The sequence below is a fragment of the Panulirus ornatus genome, chromosome 20 (assembly GCF_036320965.1).
Source record: "Panulirus ornatus isolate Po-2019 chromosome 20, ASM3632096v1, whole genome shotgun sequence".
Lineage (NCBI taxonomy): Eukaryota > Metazoa > Arthropoda > Malacostraca > Decapoda > Palinuridae > Panulirus > Panulirus ornatus.
The window spans coordinates 31,818,756-31,830,924 of record NC_092243.1 but is presented as its reverse complement, the minus strand read 5'-3'; the positions used below and the strand labels follow the sequence as shown (position 1 = coordinate 31,830,924).

General features: G+C 39.9%; 1 protein-coding gene across 1 annotated transcript in view; it reads left to right on the top strand.

The window, feature by feature from the left end:
• Window positions 1-12,169, top strand: part of LOC139755799 (uncharacterized) — a 336,170-nt gene that overhangs the window by 240,401 nt on the left and 83,600 nt on the right. The window contains exon 5 of the mRNA XM_071674415.1: window positions 10,178-10,322. Within this exon, the coding sequence (XP_071530516.1) occupies window positions 10,178-10,322 (145 nt within the window). The remainder of the gene's footprint in view (window positions 1-10,177; window positions 10,323-12,169) is intronic.

Below are 12,169 nucleotides of genomic sequence, written 5' to 3'. Positions count from 1 at the left end.
GGCATTGCCTAGCAATTTCCGCCCTATCAGCTTCACGTTAAGTATAAGTAAAGTTTTGGAGTCGATTATTTGAAATGAAATCGGATCCTATCTGGAACAACACAGTCTGATTAACTATGCACAGCATCGTTTTAGAAGGCGCTGATCAGGCCTCACAAACCTCCTTGAATTTTATCATAAATCATTCAGTACTCACAACAAGACAAAAGCAATGGACATTATAATTCTGAACTTCCAGAAAACATTTGACAAAGTCCTCCGCGTTAAATTGATGCATAATGGGCCTTGGAGATTATTGACTTCATTAGATATCGGATGGAAGCCTGGTTACGTGTCCATGATACGAAGCAGAGAGTTATCATGAATGGTAAATCCACACCATAGTCACCCGTTACTAGTGGACTCCCCAAGGATCAGTGCTTGGGTCTATACATTTCATCAGTTATATCAACGATATTGACATAGGGCTAAATAAACTAGTATTCAAATTTTCAGATGACACAAAGCTCGGCAATGCCTTATTAAAAGATGAAGACAGGCTGAATGGCTTAGAAAATGCCAAACGTCATTTAACGTCAATAACTGTCAGCTGTTACAAGTAGGAAAACTTAGCAAAAAATTCGATTTATAAACTGAACCACAAGATAAATGACGCAACTAGTGTAAAGGATCTAGGGATCACCGTCTCCAACGAATTCCAATGCTCCAAGCATTGTAACGAAGCTGCCAAGAAAGCTAATAGGATGTTAGGATTTATAAACAGAAACTTGACATACAAAACCAAGGATGTGATATTGCCACTATACGTAACTAGGTCTAGTTAGACCACACCTCGAATATGCATTGCAGTTTTGGGCCCCCCACTTAAGCAAGGATATTCTTCAATTGGAAGGTGCAGCGAAGAGCAACTATATTGATTCCTTCCTTGCCAAGCTAAGCATACGAGGAGAGATGGCGAGAATTAAACTTGTTCGCACTAAGCAAGAGGCGTCTACTAGGCAGATCAATAGAATGTTTTGAAATACTTAAATGATCTAACAACGTCGATATTGAAAGTTTCTTTACAGAAGCACCAGCATTACCATCGAGGGAAAATGGACTTAAACTCAGAAGTCACCAAGTTAATCTGGATTGTACGAAATATTGCTTTACCGCAGATATTATCAATGAGTGGAATAAACTCCCAGAGAACTCCGAGTACTGAATAATCATTTAATCAGTTATCATATAACGTAGTGGTATATCATGCTACCCGCTCAAGCACCGATCTATCCTTGGTCATGTTGCGGTAACATACCACTATTGATTAACCCATGTCGCCTGCTCTGAGGGAGTAAGTGAGAATTATTATATCATTCTTAACATCAGAAATAACATAGACATGGCAAGTTGAGAGGCTAGAGCTCAAGATTATCCCTAATATTGTCTTTATCTTAAAAAGTGATGGGATGTATGTCGTATTCATGTTCATTCTACTATCAGACTTTCCTGTAAAAATTTCCTTCAGGCATATTAATCATACAAGATTTTTTTTTCTACCTGTTTTCCGTCCTGGATGTTGCCAGAGTGAGTGGAGGGTGGGAAGAGAATCTTTGCTTTGCTATCTTTTTCTTCTACTGATTTTATGAAGAATCTTTTCTTTTTTTTAAGAAGTGTTAAGGCCAGCCCGTCTCCCTTGGACCTTGTCTACGTGGTCTGTATGTCTATGTCTCTCTATGTCTATGTCTCACTCTGGCAACACAACGAATAGTAAACAAGCAGAAAAATGTCTTGCAGAACTAAACGGAAATGTTTCACAGGAAGTTAGAAACTTAACTTGAATATGTTATGCATTCCTTCACCAACGCACCCCTTAACTTTTATGCAAAAGGCATTAGTAAAGATGAACTTTGAGGTCTAGCCTTGCAACTCACCACATCTATATTGCTCCTATATAAAGTAGTAATTCCTCCTCCTTCACTTGAAGTATGCTGCACGAAGTAATCAATGTTGATACGTTGCCGCAGCACGTGCAAGGCGAGATCTGTGATTGAGAAGATAGCATAATTTACCACTACGTTATAATCATTGGTTGCAAGAATCACTCGGTGCCGGAGCGTGACAGGTGATGATCAAGAACAGTTTTGGACATACTGATTGTGCTGCTCCGAGCAAAATATTCTGGGGTCATATTCCAAGCGTCGATAATGTCGTTGGTTCTGAAATACTTCGTGCAATCCAAATTGATTCTGTGACCTCGAAGTTTTACTCCATTTTCTCTTTTTGGTAACGATGGTGCAAAAATATTTTCTTTTATAGCGACTCTGTTTAATTCGCCTTAAAACCGCCTCTTGGATAGAGAGAATAGATTTAAATTTCGCGGTCTCTCCTCATAAAGTTTCTTACGTAACGAGGGAATCTATTTCGTTGCTCTTCGCTTCTAAGGATATCCTGACTCAGGTGGGGGCCCAGAAGTGCACTTCATGTTTGAGGTAGGGTCTAAGTTGACTCATTATGGTGAGGCAATACTACATTTTTAGTTTAGTATGGAAAGTTTCTGCTGATAGATCCTAACGTCATATTTCCTTTCTTGGTGGCCTTGCTACAGTGCTGAGAGAAGTTAAAGTTGCAAGAGGCAGTGACCTTAAAATCCCTTACATAAGGAGTATCATTCTAGCTTATGGCCCATCAGTTCATTATCAAATTATTCATTTAAAGTTTCTTGCATGCAACAGCTGATGTTTATTAACTTTAAATGGCATTAGCCATTTCCTAAGCCGATCAGCATTTTTCTTTTTTATAGATCTTCAAGTAATCTTAGCCCGTGTTCTTCAGTTAATATGGTTATGATATTGTCTATCTTAATGTCATCTGCATATTTAGACAATAATCTATCAGTCCTACATCAGTGTTGTTAGTACATATGATGAAAAGAAGAGGTCCAAGAACGAACCCCTGAGGGAGTCCACTAGTCACGGGTGACCACGGTGATGATTCATTATTCATAACATCTTTGCCTCCACCCACGTAACCAGGCTTCTACCCAGTTTCCTGTGCTACCAGTATTCCCCGAGGCCCTGATTTTAAGCACATACTTATTGTGGGGACTGTCGCATGCTTTTTGGAAGTCAGGAAATATGTCTATTGCTTTAGTGTTGTTGTGATCATCGAATGATTTATGATGAATTCTAAGGACGTTTGTGAGGCTTGATCTGTACATTTTAAGTCCATGTTGTGTACCATTGATCACACTGTATTGTTCTAAGTGAGCTATGATTTTACCTGATATTTGACTCCAGAAGTGTTCATATAACTGACCTGATTAGAATGGTAATTGCCAGGCATTTCACTGCTTCCCCTACTGAATATAGGACCTGGAGATATTTGTTGAAAATATAGAGAGAGAGAGAGAGAGAGAGAGAGAGAGAGAGAGAGAGAGAGAGAGAGAGAGAGAGAGAGAGAGAGAGAGAGAGAGAGAGAGAGAGAGAGAGAGAGAGAGAGAGAGAGAGAGAGAGAGAGAGAGAGAGAGAGAGAGAGGTGCCTTCCTAGGTACAAGTGCCTACGATTCTGCAATCAGACAGGCTAAATTTAACAAAATTTGTTTCTCTCTGCCGTGTATATTCTTGGGCTCACTTGAAATTGTTTATAACCATCTAGCAACGTTTGTTTCGAATGTTTCTGTATCTATCCCACGAGGATATCACATTTCATATAGCGGTTTATTTAATACCCTTTCCATCTTTTTCGATAGCTCCCCATAAAGTTTAATTTATACTTTACTGGTATGCTCCAGTGCATTACTGCCGACAGAGAGAGAAGAGAAAAATAAAGAAAAAAATTAAAAGAAAATATCCTATATCAAAAACGAAGAGATAAAACTCATGTACAGAAAAATATTGATATGAGTGAAAATTTCATTAAATGTGAAACTGTTCTTAATGGATAACTTCTGGTTACCAGATGCCTGGTATGCAAGGAGACTTGTCTTAGTCAATGTACCGGTTTAGATCCCAAAAGAGTGAAAGCCATCCAGACTGCGCTTAGCTTAGGCTACTGTATGGTTACGACCAACAGGAAATCCACTATTATAGCCATATATAAGACTGGAGGAAACACAACTCTACCCATCAGAGATAAGTTTGAAAAGACAGTGGTGAAAAAGCTTGACCAACTCACATGGACCATGGGATCTATGTAATCTGTATTCTTTGTAGCTTTGTAAACCTATGGGGCCTGGAAGTGGAATGGGAACTGTGGTTTCGGTACATTACACGTGACAGATAGAGAATGAGTGTCTGTTCCTTGCGCTGCCTCACTGGAGGGAGGTGTGTGTGTGTGTGTGTGTGTGTGTGTGTGTGTGATGCTATTTCGTGTGTGACGGGGAGGGGGGAATGGATGAAGGCAGCAAGTATGGATATGTGCATGTGTATATATGTATATGTCTGTGTATGTATATGTATGTATACGTTGAAATGTATATGTATGTACATGTGCGTGTTTTGGCGTTTATGTGTACATGTTTCCAAAAAAGAAGAGAAACTGCTGGGGAGAAAGAGTCAGTCGTGAGAGTGAGTGAGCTTGGAGATGAGAATTGTGTGAGGAAGTACCAGGAGAGACTGAGTGTAGAATGGCAAAAGGTGAGAGCAAATGATGTGAGGGGAGTGGATGAGGAATGGGATGTATTTAGGGAAGCAATGATGGCTTGTGCAAAAGATGCATGTGGCATGGAAAGGTGGGCGGTGGGCACTTTATAAAGGATAGTGAGTGGTGGGATGAAGAAGTAGAGTTGTCAGTGAAAGAGAAAAGAGAGGCGTTTGGACGATACTTGCAAGGAATGAGTGCAAATGACTGGGGGATGTATAAAAAAAGCGGCAGGAGGTCAAGAGTGTGGTGCAAGGGTTGAAAAGAGGGCAAATGAGAGTTGGGGTGAGAGAGTATCATTAAACTTTAGGGAGAATGAAAAAATGTTTGGAAGGAGGTAAGTTCGAATGGAGAAAAATTGAAGGAAGCGAAGTGGACATGGCAGCGAAGGGAACCATGGAAGCGGAAATGAGTCATAGTTTGGGGGAAGAGGCGAAGGTTCTTGGAGCATTGATGAATGTTTGGAAGGAACGTATTCTCGGAGAGCACAAATGGGTATGTTTGAAGGAATAGAGGTTCCAACAATGTTATATGACTGCGAAGCATTGGCTATAGATAGGGATGTGCGGAGAAGGTTGGATGTGTTGGAGATGAAATGTTTGAGACAATATGTTGTGTGAGGTGGTTTTATCGAGTAAGTGATAAAAGGGTAAGAGAGATGCGTGGTAATAAAAAGAGTGTGGTTGTGAGAGCAGGAGGTGTGTTGAAATGGTTTGGACATAGAGAGAATGAGTGAGGAAAGATTGACAAAGAGGATATTTGTAAGAGGTGGAGGGAAGACGGAGAAACGAGAGACTAAATTGGAGGTGGAAGGATGGAGTGAAGAAGATATTGAGCGACTGGGGCCTGAACATGCAGGTGGGTGAAAGCGTGCAAGGAATAGAGTGAATTGGAACGATGTGGTATACCGAGGTCAACATGCTGTAGATGGATTGAACCAGATATGTGAAACGTCTGGGGTAAACCATGCTGTCAGTTGACTGAACCAGGGCATGTGAAACGTCCGGTGCTGCAGGTGATGCAGGTGATGCAAGGGGCAGCGTTTGGGTTTTGGGGGAAGAGAAAAGAATATACCTGTTATGTGTTTTCCTTTCTTTAATGCATATTTTGTTGGATCTTGTGGGGCGGGGTGGCATCGGGAACGAATGAAGGCGAGCATGAATAAATATGTAATGTGCAAATACACACACACACACACATATATATATATATATATATATATATATATATATATATATATATATATATTTCTTTCTCTCATACTATTCGCCATTTCCCGCGTCAGCGAGGTAGCGTTAAGAACAGAGGACTGGGCCTCTGAGGAAACATCCTCATCCAGCCCCCTTCTCTGTTCCTTCCTTTGGAAAAAAAAAAAAAAAAGAATACTTCCCACGTATTCCCTGCGTGTCGTAGAAGGCGACTAAAAGGGAAGGGAGCGGGGGGCTGGGAATCCTCCCCTCTCTTTTTTTTTTTATATATACATGTACATATATATACATATATATATTTTTTTTTTTTTTTTTTATACTTTGTCGCTGTCTCCCGCGTTTGCGAGGTAGCGCAAGGAAACAGACGAAAGAAATGGCCCAACCCCCCCCCATACACATGTATATACATACGTCCACACACGCAAATATACATACCTACACAGCTTTCCATGGTTTACCCCAGACGCTTCACATGTCTTGATTCAATCCACTGACAGCACGTCAACCCCGGTATACCACATTGCTCCAATTCACTCTATTCCTTGCCCTCCTTTCACCCTCCTGCATGTTCAGGCCCCGATCACACAAAATCTTTTTCACTCCATCTTTCCACCTCCAATTTGGTCTCCCTCTTCTCCTCGTTCCCTCCACCTCCGACACATATATCCTCTTGGTCAACCTTTCCTCACTCATTCTCTCCATGTGCCCAAACCATTTCAAAACACCCTCTTCTGCTCTCTCAACCACGCTCTTTTTATTTCCACACATCTCTCTCACCCTTACGTTACTTACTCGATCAAACCACCTCACACCACACATTGTCCTCAGACATCTCATTTCCAGCACATCCATCCTCCTGCGCACAACTCTATCCATAGCCCACGCCTCGCAACCATACAACATTGTTGGAACCACTATTCCTTCAAACATACCCATTTTTGCTTTCCGAGATAATGTTCTCGACTTCCACACATTCTTCAAGGCTCCCAGAATTTTCGCCCCCTCCCCCACCCTATGGTCCACTTCTGCTTCCATGGTTCCATCCGCTGCCAGATCCACTCCCAGATATCTAAAACACTTCACTTCCTCCAGTTTTTCTCCATTCAAACTCACCTCCCAATTTACTTGACCCTCAACCCTACTGTACCTAATAACCTTGCTCTTATTCACATTTACTCTTAACTTTCTTCTTCCACACACTTTATCAAACTCCGTCACCAGCTTCTGCAGTTTCTCACATGAATCAGCCACCAGCGCTGTATCATCAGCGAACAACAACTGACTCACTTCCCAAGCTCTCTCATCCCCAACAGACTTCATACTTGCCCCTCTTTCCAAAACTCTTGCCTTTACCTCCCTAACAACCCCATCCATAAACAAATTAAACAACCATGGAGACATCACACACCCCTGCCGCAAACCTACATTCACTGAGAACCAATCACTTTCCTCTCTTCCTACACGTACACATGCCTTACATCCTCGATAAAAACTTTTCACTGCTTCTAACAACTTGCCTCCCACACCATATATTCTTAATACCTTCCACAGAGCATCTCTATCAACTCTATCATATGCCTTCTCCAGATCCATAAATGCTACATACAAATCCATTTGCTTTTCTAAGTATTTCTCACATACATTCTTCAAAGCAAACACCTGATCCACACATCCTCTACCACTTCTGAAACCACACTGCTCTTCCCCAATCTGATGCTCTGTACATGCCTTCACCCTCTCAATCAATACCCTCCCATACAATTTACCAGGAATACTCAACAAACTTATACCTCTGTAATTTGAGCACTCACTCTTATCCCCTTTTCCTTTGTACAATGGCACTATGCACGCATTCCTCCAATCCTCAGGCACCTCACCATGAGTCATACATACATTAAATAACCTTACCAACCAGTCAACAATACAGTCACCCCCTTTTTTAATAAATTCCACTGCAATACCATCCAAACCTGCTGCCTTGCCGGCTTTCATCTTCCGCAAAGCTTTCACTACCTCTTCTCTGTTTACCAAATCGTTTTCCCTAACCCTCTCACTTTGCACACCACCTCGACCAAAACACCCTATATCTGCCACTCTATCATCAGACACATTCAACAAACCTTCAAAATACTCACTCCATCTCCTTCTCACATCACCACTACTTGTTATCACCTCCCCATTTGCGCCCTTCACTAAAGTTCCCATTTGCTCCCTTGTCTTACGCACTTTATTTACCTCCTTCCAGAACATCTTTTTATTTTCCCTAAAATTTAATGACACTCTCTCACCCCAACTCTCATTTGCCCTTTTTTTCACCTCTTGCACCTTTCTCTTGACCTCCTGTCTCTTTCTTTTATACATCTCCCACTCAATTGCATTTTTTCCCTGCAAAAATCGTCCAAATGCCTCTCTCTTCTCTTTCACTAATAATCTTACTTCTTCATCCCACCACTCACTACCCTTTCTAATCAACCCACCTCCCACTCTTCTCATGCCACAAGCATCTTTTGCGCAATCCATCACTGACTCCCTAAATACATCCCATTCCTCCCCCACTCCCCTTACTTCCATTGTTCTCACCTTTTTCCATTCTGTACACAGTCTCTCCTGGTACTTCCTCACACAGGTCTCCTTCCCAAGCTCACTTACTCTCACCTTCTTCACATATATATATATATATATATATATATATATATATATATATATATATATATATATATATATATATATATATATATATATATATATATATATATATATATATATATATATATATATATATATATATATATATATATATACAGGGAAAATCCATCCTGATTCTCAAATCACCAGAATTGAGTTTGAAAATGACAGCATAAGTCCCCCAAGCACTTATGAAGCATGAACACATACCAGTGAGAAACAAGAAAGTCAAGGATCTTGATTAATATGAGGTAGACGTTGTCCTCATAGGCAACGGGAAGGAGATGTCGTCCTAAAACATATGATACTGAGCTATATTGAAGACACTCGCCCATCTGAGTGAGCCAGTATACGACATGTCGTTAAGAAAGTCAAAAGTTACTTTCCACAAGATTATGTCATAAGTTCTTACCGAAGTAAGTTTATAGTAAAGATGGGATTAGCAATAGCTTTCAGCCTAAAAGATTTTCCGAAGCTTTACCCTGGAATAAATCACTACTAACTTTTCAGCAGATGAGACATTACCGTTCTATAACCTGGAAGAAAAAAGATAGTAATATCATTGAACGTTAGTTATAACTTCCCACTTGAGCATATTAGGAAAGTTCCGGGCACTTTCCAGTCTGTGCAGACCAGTGATAAAATCTTACCCGAATACCTCTACACTTATTTTGACTCTCATTACGTCAAAAATAATATTGCGTTCCTTAAGTTAGCAGTAAAATGCTTTCACACAATTTAGTTTTCACTTCCTAATGCGTTATGTTTGTGGCCACAACCCACTAAAGTAATCGAAGCTTATCACTGTACATCACTTGTCAATTATCACCGTCAGTAAACTGTAAATCAATTATGTTTCTCCATACGATGACTGACCCAGTTACTGTTATCTCTCGGCAGACTGAAGCGATGACCCTTCAACGTGATCAAATTTTTTCAAAACATCAAATTCGATAAACCAAACGGCTTACTTTCTTTTAAAGTTTTTGATTTACATACTGCCTCTCAGGCTGGACATGGACAGCCTCAACGATCATCCACACATGTATGTCAATCAACATTCATAACATGATCTAGGTGTTGTGATAACTGTAATCTCATGCTAAGTCATATCGTTGATAACCTTGTGAATGAGTTACTCAAACATGATCTCACTTGTAAGACAGGAAAGCTCTATGAATTCGTCATGTAACCTGATGTAAAAATCCCATGAATAAATAAGTGGTATCAATAGTGTGACTATATCACGGAAAACCTCCCATGATCGTGTCACCATTACCAACATACATCAGTTGCTCAGTAGACGCCATCCAAATGTGTAAACCTCAATGAACACAAACGCGACTATTCCTTGCAAATTCATATCCCAGTAGAGTCGGTAATAACCTATCATAGGAGCAAGTTATGAAATTTCTCCCTAGTATAAGAAACCTTTGTCTCTTAAGTGAGCAGTCTATTAACAACAGCACCTTAAATATACATACCCAGGAGCAGGCCCTAGTTGAGAGAACCAAAAATCTTTCAACTTAGATGAACGGTATATTGACTTTTATGTTCTTAATGACTAGTAACTGCCTCCCACGTATACGGGTCTCCCACGTACATGTCTCCCACGTACATGTAACAGTGTCATGACATTATTATCCATTTTCTCTCTCCCACAGAGGCCCACGCTGAGATCGTGGGCGGGTCAGAGCGGTTCATCCACCATGGGTCACTGCTCAAGCTTGTGTGTTTATTAAAGAGCGCCACCGAGCCCCCAGTCTACGTGTTTTGGTACCGCGACGACAGGATGATCAACTACGACAAGTGAGTGAAGGGTTAGTAATTTTTCCTATCAATATATATATATATATATATATATATATATATATATATATATATATATATATATATATATATATATATATTGAAAAAAGATCAAAATTTAGCGCGTGATCTAGTAAATTCCTCCCACTTCACCAGTAAATGAAGCATGATAAGCTCCCAAAGGCACTTTCGTGTAATGATCACATCATCAGAGGAAGAAACAAGAAAGAAATATAAGTCAGGTGATATAAATGCAAGGGACGTCTCTTCCTTGTATATTGACCGACTGTTATATTTCTTGTATCTCCCCTAATGATGTGAGCATTACACGAATTGCACTTGGGAGCTTATCGTGTTTTATTTCCCCGTGAATAAGAAGAAATATATATATATATATATATATATATATATATATATATATATATATATATATATATATATATATATATATATATATATATATATATATATATATATATATATATACTTATATATATATATATATATATATATATATATATATATATATATATATATATATATATATATATATATATATATATATATATATATATATATATATATATATATATATATTATACTTTGTCGCTGTCTTCCGCGTTAGCAAGGTAGCGCAAGGAAACAGACGAGAGAATGGCCCAAACCACCCACATACACATGTATATTCATACACGTCCACACAAACACATATACATACCTATACATCTCAACATATATATATATATATATATATATATATATATATATATATATATTATCCCTGGGGATAGGGGATTAAGAATACTTCCCGCGTATTCCCTGCGTGTCGTAGAAGGCGACTAAAAGGGGAGGGAGCGGGGGGCTGGAAATCCTCCCCTCTCGTTTTTTTTTTAATTTTCCAAAAGAAGGAACTGAGAATTGGGCCAGGTGAGGGTATTCCCTCAAAGGCCCAGTCCTCTGTTCTTAATGCTACCTCGCTAACGCGGGAAATGGCGAATAGTTTAAAAGAAAGATATATATATATACACACAGACATATACATATATACACATGTACATAATTCATACTGTCTGCCCTTATTCATTCTATTCGCCACCCAGCCACTCATGAAATAACAATCCCCTCCACCGCATGTGCGCGAGGTAGCGCTAGGAAAAGACAACAAAGGCCCCATTCGTTCACACTTAGTCTTTAGCTGTCATGTATAATGCACCGAAACCACAGCTCCCTTTCCATATCAAGGCCCCACAAAACTTTCCATGGTTTACCCAAGACACTTCACATGCCCTGGTTCAATCCATTGACAGCACGTCGACCCCAGTATACCACATCGTTCCAATTCACTCTATTCCTTGCACGCGTTTCACCCTCCTGCATGTTCAGGCCCCGATCACTCAAAATCTTTTTTCACTCCATCTTTCCGCCTTCAATTTGGTATCCCACTTCTCTTAATTCCCTCCATTTCTTACACATATATCCTCCTTGTCAATCTTTCCTCACTCATTCTCTCCATGTGACCAAACCATTTCAAAACACCATCTTCTGCTCTCTCAACCACAATCTTTTTATTACCACACATCTCTCTTACCCTTTCATTACTTACTCGATACAACCATCTGACACCACATATTGTCCTCAAACATCTCATTTCTAGCACATCCACCGTCCTCCCGACAACTCTATCTATAGCCCACGCCTCACAACCATATAACATTGTTGGAACCACTATTCCTCCAAACATATCCATTTTTGCTTTCCCAGATAACGTTCTCAACTTCCACTCATTTTTCAACGCTCCCAGAACTTTCGCCCCTGTCCCACCATATGATTCACTTTCGCTTCCATGG